This window comes from Aquila chrysaetos, chromosome 7 (genome assembly GCF_900496995.4).
Source record: "Aquila chrysaetos chrysaetos chromosome 7, bAquChr1.4, whole genome shotgun sequence".
Lineage (NCBI taxonomy): Eukaryota > Metazoa > Chordata > Aves > Accipitriformes > Accipitridae > Aquila > Aquila chrysaetos.
The window spans coordinates 6,524,142-6,547,390 of record NC_044010.1 but is presented as its reverse complement, the minus strand read 5'-3'; the positions used below and the strand labels follow the sequence as shown (position 1 = coordinate 6,547,390).

At 50.8% G+C, this 23,249-nt stretch overlaps 1 protein-coding gene across 5 annotated transcripts; it reads right to left on the bottom strand.

Annotated features, from left to right (window-relative positions):
- Positions 1 to 1,270: 1,270 nt before the first annotated feature.
- DRD3 (dopamine receptor D3) lies at positions 1,271 to 17,365 on the bottom strand. Of its 5 annotated transcripts, none has more exons than XM_030020041.1 (7): positions 17,271 to 17,365; positions 14,663 to 14,954; positions 7,901 to 8,013; positions 6,532 to 6,674; positions 5,197 to 5,393; positions 3,953 to 4,298; positions 2,799 to 3,086 (listed from the first exon to the last, which is right to left on the bottom strand). In XM_030020041.1, the coding sequence occupies exons 2-7, from the start codon at positions 14,942 to 14,944 to the stop codon at positions 2,890 to 2,892; spliced, it is 1,278 nt and encodes a 425-aa protein (XP_029875901.1). In that variant the 5' UTR covers positions 14,945 to 14,954; positions 17,271 to 17,365; the 3' UTR covers positions 2,799 to 2,889. The 5 variants fall into 5 exon arrangements, with proteins under 5 accessions (XP_029875900.1, XP_029875899.1, XP_029875902.1 ...); XM_041124694.1 differs by lacking the exon at positions 17,271 to 17,365 and adding an exon at positions 16,041 to 16,072; XM_030020040.2 differs by lacking the exon at positions 5,197 to 5,393 and having other exon boundaries at positions 1,271 to 3,086; positions 17,264 to 17,365.
- Positions 17,366 to 23,249: the final 5,884 nt, after the last annotated feature.

Sequence of the window (23,249 nt, the reverse complement as noted above, 5' to 3'; positions counted from 1 at the left end):
CTTGCTGCGCCTGCACGTCTGCTCAGCCGCGCTGTTGGAGCAGGTTTCCTGACACCGGGAATTATTTACAGCCTGCAGCGGTCTCTGAGCTCCCTCTTTCTCTCTGTGGGAGAGGACCTTTCTGCATTCTCCAAAGGCTCTTCTAATGTGACTATCAGCATGTAAATGAAACCCTGCACAATGCCTGTGGCTCTTCAGCAGAGCACAGAGTCACGGCTAACCTCTCCTCTTCCAGCCAGTCGTGGAGCCAGGGGAAAAGCACCAGCAAAGATGAAAAATGGTGTAGAAAATGAAGGTTAGGAGGAGGCATTTCAGTTAAAAAATGAGGGAGTGCGGATTTTTCTACTGTAAATAATGAGTGGGGGGTTTGTGAAGCACAGGTCCTGGGGGGCTCCTCAGCTGTCCCTCTGGCTTGCTGGGGAGGACAGTGCACCTTTGTGCAATCAACTGGTTGCACCTTTGCTTCTGTTCCTTGGCCTTTCGTGTGAGGCCACCTGTGTTCAGACTGCCACAGTAAAACTGGGCATGGAGCTCAAGCAGTAGTTGAGGGAGAGGGAGAGAGAGATGGTTTTATTTTGGAGCTGAGTTTTTGTAATTGTGGGTGGGGTTTGTGGTGCTTTTTTTTTTTTCATCCATAGCAGGTTATATAGTTCAAGAGGTTGCTGTTTGTTCTGTGATCTGATAGTTCAAATCTAAATTATTAAATAAAGGACGATATTTTTAGGCATAGAACTTTCCCCATCCCTCATAACTGTGTGGGTACCAAAATACTGCTTGATCTTCAGCCACACCTCCTGTTGCTCACCTCTATCCTGAATCGCCTTGGGGATCACTGCTTGAAGAACAGGTTCGAATTCAAGTAAGATCAGACTGAACATGACACCTGAGAGATGCTAGGCCAGGGCTTGAAATGCACCTCATCACCCTTTAAAAGATCTTTTTCCTTGTTTCCACCTTTCTGGCAACTGTGTGTGTAAAGCAACTGAAACTGGTCTCTGGTGGTATGTGTTATGAAGCATCTTAATGAGAATTACTTGAGCAGCAATCTGTCCACAGGTTGATTCACTCGATTGATACCCCCAATATCCTGTGTGCTGAGTACCTTCGGTGCTGTCCTGCACCTTTGAGCAGATGGAGTAACACTTACAGCAGCCATTGATTTCTTTCCCAGGTGCAAGTAAAATGCAAGTAATAATAAAGACCTCTTGTGGGCGTCCAGGCGGATGATAATTTTGTACCGGCAAGGTGTTAAGAGGGCTACAGGTGAGAAAAGGCTTATGGGAGGGCTACGTTCACCACAAAGGTACCAAAACTTCCAATTACATCTGTATTTTATTGGACTAATCCAGTTACAATGCAGTATGGAGGGCACCTCCCCAAGCCAACAGCACATGCTGTCCACGAGCACCTCCTCCCAAAACCCAGACAAACAAAAGAAGAAGCTAGAGCTCTGCTACGTGCTCCAGAGGCTGAGGACAATGGTTTGGGCTTTATATTAGGAAAGAGAGGAAGCCCTTCCCAGACGGAGGAGCTGTGGCATGGACACAGGCAGAGACAGCACACAGTTACACCCAAAGCTGTCAAACGAGCGCGGCTAACAGCACAGCTAAGCTTAGTCTTGGGAGTGAGAGCTGATCCAGTACAGCAAGGGGGGGAAATGAAAGAAACGTGTTGAGGCTGTCCCAGGTCACGTTTGTTTATACAAGGAGACGAGCATTAGGGTGCTCTGACATGAGACCAGCTTACGTGGTACGGCAGGGCTTTTCTGGTGTTTTCACCCAGGAACTACTGGAGATGGCTTTGTAAAATACTGCTGGGAAAGGAGACTGTCGGCAGGGCTGTATTTGGCCAGCTCCTGGAAGCTGGGGTGTACGGACGCCCTGTGTGCCGACAGGTATATGGGCGAGGGGAGCCAGGGAGAGTCCTGGGTCTGATCCTGAGGCACACGTCCTTTCGTACTGGGAGGGATGTTACTGAAACAGCTCTTCCCCCGGCGTGGGTGTTCACAGGAGTTATCGCAGCAGTCAGACGGGACAAACCCTTCATCTAGCAGTGCTCCCGATGAGGAGAGCAGCGCAAACAGATTGGTTCCAAAAAGACTACGAACAAGTTTTGAGGCTGGGTGCATGCCACCTGCCCCAGCTGAAAAACCAGGTTTGAATCTATCGCAGGCATGACTGGAGCTATCCTAGGCCTTGCTCATTATTTAGTGGCCCCAGCTGATGACTGGGTATGTGGTAGTTCAGTAGTGGCCAATCTACCGCTGGTCCGTGGGTTTGGAAGAGAGGGGACACTGTGATAAGTGTGGCACTTCTCATGTGATCTGACCTACCAGAGGGATGGTAGCCACCTCTCTACCTTGCAAGGAGCAATAAAATACAAGCTGGCAGCACAGGGGAAGGTTTCATTTGCAACTGGGGCAATTTTCTCAAGCACTGAGACTGACCCAGTTTTATGGGCAAACCTTTTGATGGAGACAACAGGGATGTCGTCGTTTCTCCATCGGCGCTCCGTTTCTAAGTTTCCTTGCCGAATTTTTGCTCTTGGCTCCCGATCAAAGGGATCGGGATCCTTATCAAAGAGGCGATGTTCCGCCCTCTTACTAGGACTGCTGCGCGTGAGCTGGGTGCCTTCCCCGGGCGGAGGCTCCAGCAGCGGGAGGGCAAATGCGTTCCCAGCACGTAGGTGGGGGAGATTGGGTCCGTGTCCTCTTGGGTCCCGTGCGCTCTGCGAGCCTGGCAGCTCCCAGGGACCGGCACGTCTGCGGCGGCTGATCCTCCACCGCACGCCGGGTCTGCCTCTCGGCACCGCTGTGCCCAACGCCGAGCGACTCGCCGGTTTGCTTCTGCTCCAAACCGCAGCCCGTGCAGCCCGGTGCCGGCCCCGCGGTCAGCAGCAGAGGATCTTGAGGAAGGCTTTGCGGAAGTCGGTGTTGAAGGTTGTGTAGATGATGGGGTTGAGAGCGCTGTTCACGTAGCCAAGCCAGGTGCTGGCACTGTAAAGCCCTGGGGGCACGTGGCAGGACGGGCAGTGGGCATTGAGAATGTGAATCAAGAAGAAGGGCAGCCAGCAGACTATGAATGCCCCTGGGTTTAGAGAGAGGGAGAAAACAATCCATGAATTTAGACAAGCAACTGCTTGGAAGGGGGCCTGCAACTGTGCCCTCTCCCTCCATCCTCTCGCTATTTCCATGCACATGTCTGCATCTGGTAAACGCTGAAGGTGACGTTTACTCCTGATATAGAGGGACTTGGCAAGAGCGGAGGCTCCTTGGGACCAGTTATGAGAATGGATGGATAGGGCTTCAGGAATGGTCTGGTGACAGACAAAAGCAAGCAGCCACAACTTAGACTGCTGCCTTAGCTGCTTTAATCAGTTATGATGAGGGCTGCATTATTTCCCTGCTAGTACTGAGTTAATGAGGGGAAGCAATGCATCTGGTGACCGTGGCAGATGACTGGGGCACCAGTCTCCTGGCTTCTCTATCCAGCTCTACGAGCTGGTTCCTCTGCTGCTCCTTCCCCTTCTGTAATTGGACCTAATTGCTTCTGCGTGTATGGAAACTTAGGATCGTCCCAGCTTAATAATAATAATAATAATAATAATAATAATAATAATAATAATAATAATAATAATAAAGGAAAAGGGAAAGCAAAGGCGTTGGCTGTTGCTCCCTCTAGCAGGGCTTGTTGGCCACTAATTTAAAACAGGGGGGTAACAAATCATGGCGAATAAAACACTAACACACTTGGCTCTCAACATTTGAGGGCATTACCCTAGCTCCCTAAATGTCCCACCATCGTCTCTTCAGAGTCTGTGGATCAGTGACAGCTGAAGTCTGGGTCTGGCTTGCACTTTTTTACTCTCTACACTGTATTAGGAGACTCCTTGCTCTTGCAAGTCCCAAACCATCAGCCCTTGCACCCCACGAGACAGAGTGGCTCTCACTCACCCAGGACAATAGCTAGCATCTGCGTAGCCTTCCTCTCCCGAAGCTGGATCAGCCGGGGCTGCTGCTGCGCTAGCTTCAAAGAGCTGATGGTTTTGCCATCGCTGAGCCTCCGTACCTCCAGTCCTGGCTTCGTACTCTTTCTCCTCTCTTCCAGCCTGCTGTGTTGTGTAGTCCCTGGTGCCTTGGTGAGGGATGCCTCGTGGCAGAAGCTGCGGTACCGCTGCAGGCTGAAGGCAGTCAGCAGCTTCCTTTTGGTAGACGTCTCCTGGCCTGAGCATTTGAGTGGGAGACAGGGGGAAAAGGTGCCTTGGCTTCTGTTTGGCAAAGCTTTTCTCTCCATGTGTTCCTGCAAAAGAGGATGCCACAGAGGAACTAGGAACCATCCAAACCATTAATTGGGTCAAAGGATGACAAGGAAAGTTGTAGGAGTCATCCTTAGCCCCACTCGCTGCTTAGGTTTGCACCATATCCTCTGGACTGACCTTGGCTTATCAGAGGGTGAACCAGCACCGAACAACTCTGCCTCCATCCCACCGAGGAGAAGCATGAGAACAAGAAGAGCTGAAACACCTGCTCTGCTAACCTTTCGCTTGTATTTTTCTGTTGGCCCTCCTCCCCTCGACATCCCCACCCTTTTTTAATGTAGCTTCTCTGTGAGAAAATGGGTAAAACAAGCGGATATGCGTGACCAGGCAAGCCCTTTCAAACCATTGCGCTAGTTCCCATGGTTGCAGGTATTTCGTCTAGAAAGGTCAGTGGAAAAAATGCTCCATGCACCATGAGCATTTTGACCTCTTAAGTCCGTCAGATGAAGAGGGTTGGGTTTTTTTTTAAATAATCTAGGTTAAAGCCTGTGAAGCCCTGAGAACGAAGCATCATAGAGCAAAAATCAATAAATGAAGACATTAAAATCAGAAGACAATAAATGAAAAAATTAGCCAGACTTCTGCATGGCTGAGAAAGGCCTGCTCTGAAGAAATATAGAAGTAGGCCATGCTCTTTTCTAGTCGCCTGGTTCTAGAGGGCAGAGATACACAGGGAGCACCTGCTTTCTATAGGGCTGAAAAGGATTTAACTGGAGCTTCTGCGTCTCATATATCATGGCGTATGAGTGAAGGATGGGATGAAAACATGCCATGTCCCTTCTTTATGCTTTCCGTTCTGTGCTTTGACCCTTTGAGGAGAAGAGATGATGCATGCCCTGTCCTTTTTGACAGCTCCTACTGCGTTCATGTGGATCTTACTTTGTGTGCATAACACGGTTTGGTGCTGGCGCTGTGGCTGCCCTGCCGGGTGAGGGTTCGCTTCTTTTGTCTTTGTCTTAGCACGAGGTAAATCCGGACATAGAGCAGCAGGGTCACCATGAAGGGGAGGTAGAAGGACACCAAAGAGGAGTAGATGATGAAACTAGGGTTGGATATGGAACAGACACTGGGATCCCCTGGGGAGGAGAAGAGAGAGAGAGGAGCGGCTGAGCTGCTTCGGTTTAGTACGAGGAGGGTCCGGTGCGTTGGCAAAGCAAGTCGAAAGGTGGCCGGGGGACAAAGGCAGTCTGAGGACTGCAAGTATCTCCTATCTCTGTTGTTGCAAATTATACTGTGGCCTACCCACTCACCTCACTGATGCTTAAAACGGACTCTACTTGGGGCCGTCTAGCATGACCCGGTATGCATCTGCCTGCTTTTCTGGCCAACAGCTCTGCCCTCTTCTCTCATGCCTATCCCCATCCTTTCTCAGAGGATCCTTTCTCCTTTCATCCTTTCTCCTATTCCTCTGGCAGCCTCCGAGCTGTCTAGATGCAGAGGTGTGCCCTCACCCCCATCTGTCTGGACCAGGCAGTGGGGGACAGCAGCACTTCCCACCCCCTGTCCCCTTCTCGCCTCAAGCGCTGCGTAGAGGATGGATGGGGAGCAGAGGACTTCTGCCTGTGGATCAGGGGGGAGGAAGGCTCCCCTGCCCCTCAGCCTCGGGAGAACGGGCTGCTCTAGGCGAGGGGAAGGGGAAAGACCAACTTGCTTCCAAGGAGGAGGCTAAATTGTTTGCTCTCCTCACGGGATTAAGCGAGGAAGCAGACAGCCGGTTGGATGGGAAGGAGATTTCTCAGAAGCACTGCCAATATGCGACCCTTGCTGTTTAGAAAAGTCTCCTCTATCAGATTTAAGCCTGTGTGTCTGGACCTGCTGATATCGGCAAGATGCAGTAAGTCTGATGTGTGTGTGTGTGTGTGTGTATTGGATGTGCTGCACGTCTGGAGATTTGGTCTGTGTGTGCAGAGTGACTGTTTGGGGGATCTGTAGACCCGGACACTCTGATGGCATTAATTTGGCAGTAAAGCGGGCAGGTCTGTCCTCAGAGCAATAGGCAGAGTCTGCCTGAGCAAATGGCAAGTTTATAGACAAGAGCACGTCTGCTCTCCAGCACGGGAGATTTTTCTCACCTTTCATAGCGTGCTTTCCAGTTCCCTAAAATTTCCTGTAACTTGGAAAGTCTGCAGGACCCACGTTAAATGACCTGACCATACACAGGGCAGCTTCACTTCCAACCCCTCCCCGTGTGCTATTGTTCGGGACGTCACCTACCTGTAGTATTGAAGCCGAAGAGGAGAGGGCACGACACTGCGAATGCCAGCATCCAGACTATCACAATCATGAGAGACACCCTCCTGCAGGAGCTCTGCCCGGTGCTGTACTGGTACTGAACTGGTTTCACCACTGCGGTGTATCTGTGGACCAAACCAGCTCCAGGAAGAGGAGAGGTAAGAATGGAGGGAGGAAAAGGACCAGGTTTTAAAAGGAGAAATGAAAGCCATGTAGGGAACATGATGGTGAACGTGGTGAAGAAATGGAAGAGAAAAGGAGAGAAGATCAGATGGTGGAATCAGCAATTTATAGAAATGGTAAACGGGGCGTTGGGGGGAGGAACAGAGGAAATCGGAATTAGTTGGCAGCACTGCAGAGAAACGCTCTGTAGAACTGCCGGCATTGTGAAGCTACAAGGTTTGGGATACCAGACGGATCTAGAAACCCCAGGAAACCCCCATCCCTCAAACCCCTAAGGTTATATGCGCACTGCTGGGAAAAAGCATTCTCTGGAGCAACCACAGCCCACCACACTCTGTGCCGCAGCTGCCCACTCTGGTGTCAGCCTCGCTGACAGCCAGCGGATTGCCCACGGGTGGGTGTCCAGGGCCTTCGGCTGCCGGGGTGCCCCAGGGGATGCAGCTCAGCAAGGCTAGGATTTGGAAAGCATAGGAGTCTCGTCTTTAGGATAGCCTGGGGGCTGCTACTTGCAGACAGAGCCAAAATGAAATAGGGATGAAGATTCCCGTGGAGGAACGCTGGACCAACCCAGCGTTGAGACCTGCTTTGTACGATTACCCTTGAACCACATATTACAAAGGTACAGCATGCAGTGTTTTTTTCCTTCCCCCACTCCTCGGTCCTAACAGCACCATGTGTGCCGAGGTCTTGGCTCCCAGCCCTCAGCGTTGCTTAAAATAGGCTCAGTTTTAAGATGTAGAAAACCAGAGCAAGGCTGAAGATTACACAGCAATAATCTTCACCCCCTCCCTATGTATATGGCAGGATTTTGTTTATTAAAACTTCATGAGTGAGGTCTCCAGGCGGAGAAACCCTCTTTGAGACTCAATGGGAATTAGATGACCAGTTCTGGTTCCTGCCTTCAAAAAGCATGAAGATGTGGTTGACTACCTACCGGCGATGTTTTATTGCTTGTGCCTCTCTGCCCTTAAGTACAGACATCTTCCAGCACATGGTGGGCAGAACTGTATTAATAGCAGTAGTGACAGTGACGGACTTGCAGGGAGTCTCGTGTTCCCGAAGACGCCGATGCTGCCCGTGCAAACCCCGTTTCCTTGTCCCTGCCACGCTGGGCTATGGGGCCAACCCCCATCTCCAGACTATCCCCCTGGACGCTGTTGGCTCTCACCTGTCAATGCTGATAGCACAGAGGTTTAAAATGCTGGCTGTGCACATCATTACATCCATGGTGACGAAGATATCACAACAGATGCGGCTGAAAGTCCAGACTCCTCCGGTCACCTGCAGCAGCAACCACAAAACTGTCAGCCTTGTTCTGCACCGAGTCCTAGTAAGTTACGTATGAGGAGGTGCTCTCCTCCAAGTATCTCAACAGCTAGACGAGTTCGTGTCCACTGTGATGTGCAGAGGGAAACTGAGGCACTTATGTTGTGTGCAAGATAACACAGCGGTAGGTCATGGAGAAGGACCACACCTTGATTTCAATCCTTGACTTACTCTTACGGAGGGAGGCAGGGTAAAGAAAAAGATAGCAGCTATCTCTTCCCTTAAGGCCTAGCATGATAAATTGATTTAAATTTGATATCACTGTATATATCCTTTGATTAAGGCTTATCTGAGAAAATCTATGGGCTGCAAGTGTTTCCCAGCTTAGCTGCTGGAGTTCTCTTGCAGCCAGTGAGCTGGAAAAGTGCTGCAAATTTTATGCATTTATTCATGAAACAGAGACCTGAGACCCGAGGCTTCTCTAAAACCTTATTTGGATTCTTATCTCAGTTACAGATTTTGATTATTAGATCTGAGAGAGAACTCACAAGCTATTCGGATAAAGGGTTTTGGTTTGCTACCATGTCGAGCTTTTGTTCTGGGTGTTCTGAATTTTTAATCTGAAGTGTGTAATTGTGACAGCTTAGCTGTGGCCAATCTTTGTGATGGAGAAATGCATTTTTCGGCCCAGCCATCAAGTTCTCGACAATGATCTTTTCGGTTGACAACAATATGCTCCAAGCACCACGTGGCATTGCTCTCCTCGGGGCTGGGATGATAGCCTGACTCCGAGCAAGGTGCTCTGCCTCAGCACCCACTCCTTGTCGGAGATGAAGAAGGAGGCGGCCTGCCCTCCAACAGATAAGCCCGTTGAATGAGTACAGCAAATCGATCTCATGCGGCGCTGGTCGGAGAAGGGGGGAGTAGGAGAGAAAGCAGGAGGAAAGTCCTTGCTCGGCGAGAGCCTGGATTTTAGTCTTCGACCCCGTAGATCCTGCTGGTTTAGCTGGATCCTGGGAAACCATCAGGAACCAGCACTAGTTCCCGGTCTCTCTGCTTACATTTAGACCGCATCTGGAGTACTGCGTCTGATTTTGGGGCCTCGGTACAGGAAAACCATTGATAAATGGGAGCGAGTCCAGCAGAGTGCCACCAAGACAGTCCCTGGGGGCTGGAGCACTCGTCCTGTGAGGAGCAGCTAAGGGAACAGGGCTTGTTCACCCTGGAGAAGAGGTGGCTTTTTGGGGGGGTGAGGGGACTAACAGAAGTCCCCTAGTGCCTACTGGGAGGTTATTAAGAAAGTTGGAGCCAGGTTACTAAGAAGATGGAGCCAGGTTTTTCCCAGCAGTGCGTGGTGGGACAAGAAGAGGCAACAGGCGTAAGCTGAAAGAAGAAAGGTGCAAACTGGTTATGAAGGTAAACTTTCTGACCGTGAGGCAGTGGAACCGGTTGCTTGGTGAGCCTGTGCAGGCTCCAGCCTTGGAGGTTTTTCAAGACCCACTCAAAAATACCTATCCCAGATCAAGCTGGAGAGGGTGCCACAAGTAAGCTTGGCTTCTGAGGCAGTGGGTCAACCCTGCAGCAAGCGAAGGACGCAGCTCCCTGCAGAGAGGAGCACTCGTATAAATACAGAATTCACCCGGTGTGAGTTGTTTTCAGAGTTGTTTAAGAAATAATCCTGAGAAATTTAAACGGTTTGGATTATGCCAGCATCCCCGCGCGTGGGCACAGAAACGCGCTGAGCTGAGCTATGTCTTTAGGGTGTTCTCTGCTGGACCCAGCTGCTACGTGTCAGAAGTCAGGTACTGAACGAGGCAGTCTTCCATTAGACCCCCTGACTCTGAATGAATGCAGGGGAGAGAAATGGGAATTGGCTTGCAAAATGCAGTAGGGAACTGTGCTTTCATCTTCAGTTCACTGATACTTGTGGGGCTCCTTTGTTTTTTTCTTAAAAAAAGGAAGCAAAGGGAAAAAAACAAACCCTTAGAGATTTTCTGCACAATTAGATGGGCTACAAGATGTGCAAACTGAAGGCTGTCCCTCTGAAATGAGGCACCTTAATAGGTAGGTTCAGTTTTCAAAGACACCCCGCACCGTTTTTGCTTTAGTTGCAGATTTTGAGAACTGCTTGACCACCTCAAAATATATAAAAAATATCTATATATAAATGCTGGAAGCCTTTGCAATGGGATCCAGTAAGGAGTGTTTCTGTAGTCTGAGGCAAAATGCAATGCAGTGCCTGTGTGGTCTGTGGAGTCTGAAGAATATTTCACCAGGAGCTGGTGCCAGGTGTTCGCATGAAAGCCAGCTGCCGCTAGCCCAGCAGATGTGCAAGCACTTAACTGGGGGAGTTTCCAAGGTCCTGAGCACATTCAAATGCTAAGCCCAAGAATGTGAACCATTAAAACTGAAGAAGGTGGTGGTGGGAATGGCTCTGAAGTGAACGCTCTCAGGATGATGCATTCAGATCGCACCGCCTGCATACTAAGCTGTAGCTTGTATTAGGAGAATGCTTGCCAGATCAAAACGCTTGGGCTTAAAACCCATCCTCACTTCCACCAGCCACAACTTCTAAAATGGGGAGTAGCTCTGCTGAAATCGGTGAAATATTTAATATTTACCTATGAGGTATGCGAACCCAGAATTTATTCCAAAATTTAACAATGAAGAAGAGCCTTTTTATTATAGGCCTCGTTCATAATTTTTTAAATTCTATTTCTGCTCTTCCTTTTATTGCTCTGTTCCGCTTATCTTTGCTACAGCAGCTAGAACTTGCTAGTGTACATTTCTGTTTTTCATATGCTGGCAGGGTACCTGTTCTTTATCCTTCTGGTGCCTTTTGTCCAGGAATCTCAAAGCACATCACAGGTATTAATTGAATGAATCCTCACAACTGCCTGGGTGAGGTAGATGGTCAAATATTATTCTCTTACAGCTGATGAGAGCAAACCACAGAGAGATGAGCTGATACAATCTCTCATTACCACTCACTCAGTGCATGTGTGGCAGAAGTGGGAATAGAGTCCAGGATGAAATCCTGGCTCTGTCAAAGACAATGCTAAAGCTCCCTGTAGACTATTCAGGTCAGGTTCTCACCTCATCTTTCTTGATGACCAGTCTGCTTTATCCACAAAATTGTGGTATTATTATTTTTAACTTTCCAACCCTATGGGAAGTCTTCCAATTTAAAAAAAAATTAAAAATCATCATTGTGCATTCATAAACTTATACAAATCCATCACTGTCCTGAATCCTTAAAAAGAAACAAAAGAATCTCTGTAAATCAGGTATGTATGATGATGCCACGTTGAAGAGTATATGGATGGCAAAGTATGAACACGAAGTTGCATCAGGTGACGACAGGCACGTAAGTCGCGGTGCATCTAAGCGTGCTCGCTTAAGCGTTCGGCGTTTTAGGGAGCGTTCTTCTTGGGCGTGCTGTTAGCTCCCCGCAGCTGTGAAATGGCTGTTATGTTTTTGCACGGCGGGAGGAACTAAGAGCAGGCGCGCAGTCAGGCCTGCTGACAAGTGGTCAACTGCTGAGCTGCAGGAACTCAGTTGTCTGGTGAGCTCCTTGAGCTCGAAGAGCAGTTGTAGCTCTCGCTGCTCTGGTGTGAGAGCCACAGAAGAGGAGACAGCGTTACTCTCGCACGCTCTGAACGGAGCTGCAGATGGGACCTCGGTGACAATCATCTTCTGAAGCTTTTTTCCCTTTGGAGGTAGAACTGGATGTTGTCAGAAGACTGAGAAGGATGCTCCAGGCCATGCTGCTACACGTCCTCCTCCATTTATACAATGACTATAAGGCACGATGGTATTTAATGCCATCAAACTCCAGTGGGCAGGATACCCTAACGCCACTGTCTTAGAAACCCTGGTGAGCTTCAGTAGTCACACTAGCCACAGCATCAGAGGTCAGAAAAGAACTGGGGTAGCAGTGCTGGTATGTTAGACCTACCCGTTGACCCCAGAAGATTGCTAGACACAGCGCTGAATAGCATTTTTGCGCCAGAAACTTCATTAGGTGAAGATGAGGATTCTGAGGTTATAAAATGTTCCTATCGTTGCTCTGTCACAGCCTTCCCAAAAGACTTCTCAGAAAGAGACAGTTCTGGTCTGCATGATTGATAAAATGACAGATTTCATGGAGAAGGTCCAGGATGCAGATAGCTCTAAAAATTGAGTGTAAAGCACAAAGTTCACAAGGGACATTTAAATCTGAGGTATTCATCCACCATTAGCTTCTCCATAAATAATGGCCAGGTCTCAGATGTCTCGTTTGGCAAACGTTCAGTAGATGAATAGGTATTGTACATGGTTTTGGGGACTGAATGATTTCTTGGCAATTTCCAGTCCCATAGTGTACTGAAGCATGATACCATTTCCACTTCATTGGTAGCATCGCTGATCCATAAACAGCAGCAAATATTTAAACGACTTTGGGGCTTTTTGGACTGCTTTTTAAATCTTAGTCTTGCTGGAGTCCTACAGCCTAGTTCTCTAGGAGATGCTGCACGGTGCTGGGAGTGGTAGATTAGGTTTGGGACGTGTGGGGGTTCTTCTCCCTGTTGTTTGGGTGACTTGGATCAGCTACTTTGATTATCCAAGCTCCACAGATGGAACTGAGTCTTGAATGGGTCTGCAAACACGACTAGGGAACGGACCTACTGTCGTGCTCACAAATCGTGACCACAGTACTGCATGGGGGCAGAGGCTGCTTCACACAGGTGCCTTAGCCCCGCTCTCTCCACAAGCAAGAAGGAGTGCTAAGGCTTTTCTAATGCAAAGCATACTGTGATTTCATTAAAGACTGGCATATGCTTGAGGTGATGGACTATTCCAGTCTGAAATAAAATTTGACTTTTAATAATATTTTTTAGTTGCAATCAAATTGCAGAGTGTAATTCTGTCTTGCTGGGATGGCATGCCCCCCGCCCCTTATTCCTTGCTTTTTAATCATTCAGTGTAACACAACGGAGCTGTACACATCCTGCAGGCCGGCTCCAGGACCGCTCCACACAGGTTAGTCTCAATGTTGCTACTGACTTCATTAGGAACATGATCACACGTGCGGTATCACGGTGCTCTCTTTGTTCTTTTACTCCATCGCAAAGCTACGCATAAACAGTTAACCATCAATGCCCTTATTAATAATGCTTATACGCAGAGCAAACCCTTAATTTCTCTTAATTGTAGCCTTGCTGAGACTGCAGCGGGCACAGTTTGGGAGAGCGGCTTGGATTAACACAAGGGAAGTGCCTAGGCTGGGTGTCAAAGCTTCGAGCTATGTTTCCTATTCAACATACTCCGGTGGCAGAGGAGGGCTGTAGGCCACTGCCAGTCCCCTGCTACTTGATCAAATTTCCTTGTACCCACATAGTAGGTCTGACATTTGGTGGTGTTGTCCTGTCCTGTCCTACTTTCTGTTCACGCACTGCGCGGTCCATATGCACAAGTCAAAAATCCCTTTCTGCTTCTGCTTTGGTTTGCGGCAAAGAGGTCAGCCAAAGGTGGGAAGCTGCCAACAGAATATTTACCCTGCCCTTCAGCCTGATCCTGGCTTGCCCCTTGGAGAAAGAGCATGAGGCTTCAGCAAGATCATGGCTCAGAGCCTTATTCTGTGTCTGGTAGCACGAGAACAGGGTACTAGGGCTCAGCTGAAAGCTTATGGCTGATAGATGTTCAACTCTAATTTTTCTAGACCTACCAATTTTTGTGAATTGGTGTAAAAATGCTGATGAGAACAGATAAAAATGTCAGCTGTAGCACACCTTCATGTATTTATTTTAGTAAAAATATTTGCCCCGGGAGTGGCTTCATTAATTCAGGATTTTGCCGCAGTGTGGGGGGGATTTGGTTTCTACCTTTGCTGCCCTATAGCTGATGGTGTTGTCCATACAGTGCACAGTCATGCCAGTACATTTTTACACTGCCCAATGTGCAAAGATCAGGGCAATGGAGAATAAGACCCCGAGGGCTTGATGAGTCTTTTGAAGTTATTGTGAAAATGCTCACATGACTTGAAGAGATTTTAGAGCATGTTCTTTAGCTTCATCTCTTTCTCAGCCTGCTTGGGGAACGTTGCTTGGAGCTGACCTAACATCATGGACGTTAAGGCTCTTAAACTCCGCAGGAGACGAGGATTTGACTGCCCTCGCTTCTTTTCTGGCCAGCAGGAGTAGGGATTGATCTGGGCTCTAAGATGAGCTCCCATAAAGGTATTTCCACCCTATTGCCTCCTCCGCCATTCCTGAATCATCACGGTGCTCACTGGCAACCCTTCCAGCTGATGGAGTCAGCTTCAAGGATGCTCAGATGAAAGTGGTATTAGCACATCAGAAGCCCCAGTCTACGCTGCCGGCTGTAGCCCAGCTGCCGTTCAAGCTCCACGAGGCTGTGCTCTGCCAGAAAGAGCAAGGCTCAGGGTATCTGCTGACAGGGGGGACTGCGGTGCGTTTGTCCAGCACGTCTCCAGCCTACGAGGGCCACCTGTGTGACATCGTGGGCTGCCACCCACCCCACAAGTGCCGCAGAGCTAGCTGGGGGGTTAAAACATGAATGGACTTTATCTGTACCAGAGCTGGCCTATCCTGAGAGCGTGCACTAATGCTGGTGAACTCCTACTGTGCTTAAATTCTGCTAATCTTTCCTAGGACGTACTCACCTCCAGGTACACCACCCATGGCATCACCAAAGTAGCCACCAGTAAGTCCGCCACCGCCAGGCTCACCACAAGGTAGTTTGTGGTGGTTTGCAAGGTGCGTTCCCTCAGCACGGCTAAGCAGACCAGCACGTTCCCAAAGATGATGGCCAAAATCAGGATGCAGTAGCAGAGGGCGTAGTAGGCGTGCGAGTGTGGCAGGTCGGGCTCTGTAGTGTTGTTCGCCCCACAGGGAACGGGGTCGGTGGCGTTAGGATGACTGCTGGTTCTTGTGAAGAGGGCCATGGGGACGCCGCTGCAAAGAGAAAGAAAGAGGTGACTGAAAATCAGAGCTCTACGATAATTGTGGAGAACAGTACCTTCTGGGGACGGTGTATGATTTTCGTACTTCCTTCATGAGTGCTACTTCAAGCGAATTGTAGCGGTCTTTTTTTCTGCTCGTATATAGGCAGAGCTTTGCTTAAAGTCTTGCTTGGCCTGTTTTGGTTTTCACTGAATCTAAGCCAAGAGAAGAATGCAAGATTTCACCTCCTGTGTGCATCTGAAGGGTGCCTCTTACCAACCAACGCAGCTGTACGGAAAGTGGCAATGGTTTTGAGATGCACCAAAGTCACACCACAGTACAAGTCAGCCGGGCAAGAGCGCAGTCTGAAAGACAACGACTTGTAGTACTGAGGAAGACCCAACGCAGTTACCCAAACTAGGGCTTGGCCAGAAGCTGGGACCTAGCATCTTTTCTTCTGGGAAGTACCCTCCCCTTCCCTCGTCAAAAAATATCTTCAATAACTTCATGTACTCGAGTGCTCGGCAGCCTGGCAGAGAGACTGCACCTGCAATGCTCAAGTAGCCTCTTGAACCCTGGCTGCCTGGCAGTAAGCACCACCTACTGAATTACTCTTTTCCTGCAAAGTGTTTCTGTCCCAGGCCTTCTGTTCAAATAACGCTCTGCTTCAGCCCTGCCTGCCTTGCCAAAGCTTGACTGTCAGTGCTGCCCCCATTTCATCCATACCGTGCTCTGTGTTTTCTATGCCTGGCCAGGAGATGCGCTTCCTATGCTGAAGAGCAAATCACCTTGTCATTTGGGATGAAATAATGGAAGGATGCTTGCAGGGTACTCTGCATTTCTTTTTCTTACAATGGATTCGTGATTGTGCTTAGGAACCTAGCCTTTCTTGATTTAGAAGGAGGATGATTTTTTCCAGGAATATGAAGGCTGCTGTCCCAGGGTTGTTCTGTGACATTTAATCACTTGCGTCCCATTTTTTTTTTCCTTTGCTAGCGCTCCCATCGCTGAACTCATCATCAGCGTGACAGGTACGAAAGGCAAGGCCAAATCGTTGCAACACCAATGATATAAATACTACTCTTTGTTCCACCTCACCCCTTCAACAGCAGCATCTGTGAAGCACACACTCCTGGAAGAGCAGCTGTGCAATAGGTATGAATCGCTCCAGCCCCTTGGCGTATATTCATCCTTAAAACTGGTGTCACTTGCCCCTGCTGCTTTGTAGTTGGGAGGGGACAAGGGCCAAATGAGATGGAAAGTGAACTTCCCTCTGTCCCGTGAACACAGATCCCTCGGGACAGGGGTGAAACAATCTCTTATGGCATGTGTTTTGTTTGAAAGTGCCTGTGCTTGTTTCTCCTTCTCTATCTTTCTTCTGCCTGCCTCTGACAAAGAAGTTAAGCCTTCCACTGGATCTGAAGGATTTCCCATACCGTGAGCGCTGCTGCCGAGTCCAGGACTGTTTGTTCATAAAACAGTTCAGCTGCAGCCACCCAAAGACAGGGCTCATTTTGCAGCGTCCCTTGCACCGACACAGCTCCCGCTCTGGGAAATCTGTATTGTTTGGGGCCATGAAAGGCTGGTTCTGTAGCGCAGGAAAAAAACCCCTACATTAAGCAGCTGCCTAGCTGATAAGCAAAGCCACGACAGGGAATGAACAAAACCTCATGCACAATATAACCAAAAGGCTTAAAGCACCGCATTACACAGTTTGCCTGCGGGTTTCCTGCCCTGGCTCCTGCCCCTTACATCCTAAAGCCCAATTTTCGACTCTCACCCGAAGGCCAACCTTTCTTACCAGGATCCCTCGCAGCTCCCCGCCTCCAGCCCCGGGCTGCCCCACATCCCCCCTCCCCGGGCCCTGCTCGCTCTGCCCGCGGCCAGGGTGCTGCCAAACCGGGTGAGTACCGGGATACCGATGTGCCGGGATAGCGGGATACCCACGTACGGGGGTGGCGGGACACCGGGGTACCGGGACACCGGGGCAGCGAGCTGCGGCAGGGACAAGGGTCGCTGCCGTGGGGACGGAGGGGAGAGGGAGGGATGCTCGTCCCGCAGGTCTCAGCCTCGGAGGGGTCCAGGTCCGGATCGCAGGGTCCGGGCTCGGGTTCAGGGGCGCAGGGGAGGGCTCCGGGGTCCGAGCGCAGGGGCCAGGCGTGGCCGCTGCCGTTCCCCCCGACCCGGGGCTGCCGTGTGCCCCGGCGATGCCGGAGTTAAGGGCGGGGGGGGGGGGTGTGGGGGGCCCGAGGGAGGCTGGGGAAACCCGAGAGGGGTGGGCTGGTGGTTGCGGGGAAGGGGAGACAGCAATCAGGACTTACCCCCCTCCCCCGGCCCGCCGGGCCGTGGCACCGCCGCCGAGCAGGGCTCGGTCCCGGTCCCGGTGCCGGTGCCGGTGCCGGTGCCGGTCCGATCCGCTCCCTCCTGCCGCCCTCCCGGCGCGGAACCGCGGGGCGGAGCCGGGCTGGTCACCTCCTCCCCGCCCGCCCCCCCGCCCCTGCCCCGCCGGCGGCAGCGGGCCGGGACCCCGGCGAGCCCGGGGAAGGGGCTCCCTCTCCCAAAGGGACCTGGCGGAGGGGGTCTGGGGTGATTTGGGAGGCAGGGGCCGCAGCTTTGTCGAGGGACGGACCTGCTTCTGCGTGGGAGGTGAAGTGGAGAGCTGGGAACCCCAAATCCGGGCCGTGGGCTTGGTCCCGAAGGGTCCGTGTTGCGGGGGAGCGGGGGGAGATGCCTCGGCCGGAGCTGGGGCGGAAGGCAAATAGCAAAGCCCCTTCGGGAGATGCTGCGAGCCTGCGGCTCGGGATAGAAAGTTCGCGCTTAAAAAATGGTTAGTTTAAAGAAGTGCTCAAAGTAGAGATGGCTTTGGAAAGGGAGAGAATGAAAAAAAAGAATAAAAATCTTTAAATAAACTACCTTAAACCTGAGATGAAAGAGTGCCAGGAAGCCGGGAAGGAGAGCGATGTCGGGGAAGTGTCCTTCTCCCGGGACCGCTGCCTGTAGGCGCAGCACGCCGGCCGCATCTCCCCCGGCCAGAGCATGACCACAGCCGCTGGCTCTGAGACGTGGCTTCCCTTGAGGTCTGAGATCAGGTCTCTGAGGCCCAGTTCTCCTCGGACCGTGCTCCCTGGGAGGGCTCTGGGGGGTACGAATGATCCCGGTGGGCTTTCTTTCTCCTAGGGTTGGGCTGTGCCCACCATCCGCTCTGGCACAGCAAGTGGGGCTCGCTGTGGGTTCTCACGAAGGTGTGGGAAGCTCAGCTGCAGGGCTGAGGTTTCCCTTCCCAGGCGTGGAAGTGTTGCAGGAGCGGCACTGCGGCCCCGGCGGGGAGAAAGGCAAGTGCTCTTCCCCCTTTATGCACCCGCTGGTCACGGGCTAACTTGCAGGTGGGCAAGACGAAGAGGACATACTGCTGAGAGCAGAGTTTATTTATTTATTTTTAAGAAATTAGTTACCTTAACAAGCGTGCCTCGGGACTCTGGCTGCCTGGATCGTCTCTCCTGATGGCGGCTATCGAAGCCAATTTCTTTGTGGGTAAGGGTGGTAGGAGGGAGAAGTGCTGCAGAGAGCACTCGTACCCGTTAGGTGTGAGGAGTGTGAAAGTCCCAGCGTTAGCCCAGCTGGGGATAGTGGAGTGCCCACAGAGGACTTGATGGGGACTAATTGGTGTCAGTGCCTTTAACCAAGGCCGTGACTACCCCGAGGCAGGACAGTGATGAGTATGTACTGGATGAGTATGGTACTGGCAGTACTGGATGAGTATGATGAGTCACTGCCTTGTCCCTAAAGGTGACACATTCACAGGTGTCCTTGGTGGAGGATATAGCTGCCAGGCTCTAGACCAAATGACCCAAGAAGAGCTCCCTTGTCCCCTTGGGAGCTCCAAAATGGTGTGACACGGACTACATTTACCATGCTTATATTATATGTGTACAGTTGAACTTCTGCTGCCGTCCGTTCCATACTGCTCACCTTTAGGGAAATGCATTTGCGAACTGTGCCTGGAGCAGTCAAGGAAGGTAGGGAAGCCCTCCCACCCATCCCCAGCAGAGGATTTTTAGCTGTGAGCTTGGAAAGAGCCCAACACACCCACACTTGTGTGATTAAAAACAGAGGGAAAAGCACACACCGTGATGCTTGTTCTGTCTAGCGAGGGCTGTGGGAGTCATAGGCTGGGTGAGAATGGCCGGTGAGAACGGCTCCTCGCAGTGGGGCTCGAGAGCTGCAAAGAGCTGGCGGCATTTTAGCTTCATTTTAGCATTTTTAAAATGCATTTTGTTTGGAGGCGATTCCCGAAGGATTGTGGCCAGCAAGGTGCTCACATCGGCTCTCGGACGCTGGGACCACAAGGCAGTATTGCAATACGCTTTACTGATGTCATCTGTTCGATGTAATGGCTAACCATGGATCGATAAAGAGACATTACCTTGCACCTCGCCCCCTCCTTTAAGGTAGGGGAGATTCAGCAGAGGAATCCAGTGCTTTACCCACAAAAACACCATTGTTCTGATTCACATCTTTGTCTTCCAGTGTTGAAGCCTTCCCTGTTGCCTTGCCTTGTGTGTCGGTGGAGCCCCTGCTGCTGCCTCTCCCAGGAGCCTCCTCACCCCTTAATCCATGTTACCCCCCCACCCCAGAGACCCCCGTTGTGAATGCCCCAGCCCTTTACCCTTCTCTGGTCCTGAGAGGTCTGCAGCAACCTGTCCTCATTAACCTGCTCAGATTAATGAGACAGATGGACAGCAGAAGCTTGTGAAACTCGTTTCTTTCTTTAATTATTTTTAGCTCCTTTCTTAATATTCCTCTGACTCGAGAAAAAAATAATCCAGCTGTAAATGTTGCTGCTCTATTTAAGCTCATTCTCACCAGTGTTCCCTCCCCACCTCCTTCCCGGGGTGGCTCCCTTCATGCCCCCTTGTCTAGTTTTCCTGAGACTGGAAGCTCTTTGGGGTAGGGACTTAATGAATTTCTTGTGTTTGCTCTGTGGCAGAGATCTTGTGGAGCAAAATAATAATCCGTGTGATTGTTTAATTTAGATTAGATTGCACGACACACAGAGACAGGGCTGAATTAAAATTGCATAGGCAATCTTGATTGTGATATTTGCAGTGATTTTTTTTTTTTTAACATTACAACTTCTTTAATATAGTGCTTAGTGCAATGACTCTCTCTCATAAACTCTACTCCTTCTTCCCACCCCAAAATCATGTATGATGTGGCATATATTGGCCCCAGTTAAACACTGGACAAGTTGCAGCCCTTGGCTGTGACAACATGGTATCACTGGAGCAGGGCAGAGAAACAGGTCAGTAGTGAGTTGTGGGAACCTCAGAATGAGAGGATGTGCCAGCAGGTTTCAGAGGTGTATGCTAACAGCAAAGACTGCTCAAACTCCTGGATCTCCAGCTCCATCACAGGCTTTCTGCCCTCATGCATGGAAAGTTGAGAGAGGCCACCATTCCCAAACCTGGTCCATTCCCTCTGGATCGCCTCCAGCCTGTTTCTCTGCCCTCACCTCCAACACCAACTCCCCTAATTCTTCTTTTCAGTTCTACACGTCCCCAAGTTCTTTAGTAAAGATTTCAAATAACTTGGATAAACCTCAGTGTTCCCTCTTAATTTTTCCCCATCTCCTTGCCCATCAGTCCCAATGTTCCTCTGTGCTAAGTTTGGCCAGCGAGTGTCTGTGCACTCCTGTTCCCTCGTGTCTCTCTCTCCAGCCTCTGCTTGTGTCGCTTCCTTTGGTTTCTAGCCACAGTCTCAGCACCCTGTCCAGTTCCCAAACCTCTGACAGCTTCACCCAGCCTATTTGTCCTTCCCAAGCTCCTCACTTTCCACCTTGCCATCTCTGGCTGAGTTGCTAGGCCCCTGCACCCCTGCGGCTTAAAGGATTGTTTGCAAATGGTATTTGTTGTGCTTTCACACCACGGTTGCTGTCACTACAGCCAGTGTTTGAAGTGCAGTGTCTAACACGTGCCACTGAGGTGGAATAAACCTTCCATCACTCATCCTGCAAGCCAGAATGCCCCCCCTGACAACGAGTATTGTTAAAATACTCTGCATCCGCAGAGGTTTTCAAGACCCGACTGGATAAAGCCCTAATCTGACCTCATGGTTGACTCTGTTTGGAGCAGGATGCTGGAGTAGACACCTCCAGGGAACCCTTCCCAACCTGAATGGTCCTATGCTGCCGTGAAAATAACCTTGCCCGCTGGATGTAAAGTAAACAGGGCTTTCCTGGCTGGCACAACCTGCCAACTTCTGATGAGACTTAAGTTCATACCATACCATCTAAGCAGGATACGTCTATTCAGCCTCGGTCGCTTTACATTTTTTACAAAACTCACTTCTTTTCACAGTGGAGACGAAAAAGGAACTCAAGCAGCTAATAAACAGCAGATAATGTGTGCACAGCAGCTTGCAGAACCAGTACAGACTCCTTGGAGAAATGGGAGGAAGTTACCGCAGCTCGTGTCAAATAAGAGTCGCAGGAGATTCAGATCCTGCTGATCTTGATTCCTTTCTGCTCAGCCTTTACCTTCCCTGTTCCCTCTTCCAGCAGTCTGGAAAGAGTTGGCACATCCTGAATCTGCACAGCGCACAGCGATGTGAGCTTAGCCCGCAGGGGACGTTTGTCATGTAAATCGCATCCGCAGTGGATTTTATACAGCAAAATAATATTACTACAAGGGTAGGTGGGAGCGTAACAACTCTCTCATCCGGTGGTTAGGTATTAGGCTGGAACTTTCAGGTCCGAGTCCTTCCTCTGCTTCACCGAAGGCGTCATCTGGGATAGAGGAGCTCTCGCTGTGAGGCAGAATTGGGACTTCAAGCTCTGTGTCCCACAAAGCAGGCTGATCGGATAACACCAGCATCCCACCAAACCCCTCTCTAAAATGACTGTTTTGATCCTATTTTCCTGTCATTAAATTTGGATCGTGTTAGAACATGTGTTTCGCAGCGTGTCCGCAAAAGGATGGATCCTGCTGTGGTTAGTTTTCTTCTGCATCCAGTCTCGGGCAATCGGTGCTGCTCGTGCGGAGAGGAGATGGGGCTTTTAAAAATGAGGAGGGTGACTTCTGCAGGAATGCCTGACAGAGGAAGGGCTGTGGAGGGGGCCGGGGGATCATACTGGTGTGTCCCCACGAGCTCCACGCTGCACCGTGCGCAGGGAGCCCAAGGGGCTCGGCCGGCTGGAGCAATTCCAGGAGACACGGGAAGAAAAATGCTGGGGGCCCAGTGCGTATGTGAGAAAAAGGGCCTCAGTGTTCAAAAGTACCGTTCTGCTCTCCAGGGAAACCCGTTCACGTTTTCATGCCAAGAAGCCGTGGAGCTGCAGGGCTGTCGTTACCTCTGTCCCTCCTTCCCGCCTCGGAAAATGAACCTGTCCGGTCTGTGATGGACTACGCTGCTGGGGCTCTCGCCGTGCCCTCTCGTGAGGCGCAGCCTTTCGGTAGCTGGGGCTGTCAAGTCGTTTATCGAAGGCTGGTTATTGCTAAGTGCCTGCGTGCGGGTTTTCCTCGGGTAGCGTGGCTGCCCCTTCCACACGGGACGGCTCTCCGTCGCTGGAAGGGAGCAAAGCCCTGCTGGAAGCAGGACTGGTTATGGGAACAGCTGCTCAATTTGAACCGGAGGAGGGGTTCTGTGAGCCAAACCCAAATGCTAAAGCTACTTTTGCTCCTCAATTCCTCCCCTCCGCCTCAGCCTGAGCATCCTCAGCAAACAGGATCCCTCCTTCGCAAAGGTCTGCTGCAGCATCAGCTCCTCCTGTGGTGCCTGTGCCCCTCTTCTTCCCTCGCACCTCCTCCATCCTAAAGGGCTTTTGGGGTCTTGGCGTTATCGGTAATAGCACTGATGCTTTCTATCCTACATCTGGGATTCCTGCTCAAACCCGGCTGTCTGGCGCCCACGGCTCTGGGGTGTTTGTGCTGGTTCTCTGACCTCTCAGTTTCTCTCACCGCTGGTCACAGCAAGACGCTCGCCTCACAGCTAGCAGGAATTTTTAATCCTCTTTTCGTGTTGGAGGTAAGAGGTTGCGTGCACACACACACACATGGGCATGCAGGTTTGTTGAAAGGGCTGTTTGTGGCTCTCTCCTGTCGCTGACCGGTCTCTGGCCCCAGTGTCCACCTAGAATTACCTCCCGCTTTGGGTGGCACGCCAGGCTGTTTTCACCGGGCAGCGGCTCCGGCCACCTCTCCTGTCCAGACTGCGGTGTGACTGACTGGCGGACATCCGTGTCACTGGGGAGTCTGCGGGGAGATACCATGCCTCCCACGTGGACTTGGAGTGTCCTAATCGCCTCTGGCC

Coding starts and splice junctions, on each gene's coding strand:
- DRD3 (XM_030020040.2), bottom strand. CDS start 14,944: ATGGCCCTCTTCACAAGAACCAGCAGTCATCCTAACGCCACCGACCCC. Junction 8,014..14,662: donor CATGGGTGGTGTACCTGGAG/GTGAGTACGTCC, acceptor TTGCTGCTGCAG/GTGACCGGAGGAGTCTGGAC. Junction 6,675..7,900: donor TGTGCTATCAGCATTGACAG/GTGAGAGCCAAC, acceptor TTTGGTCCACAG/ATACACCGCAGTGGTGAAAC.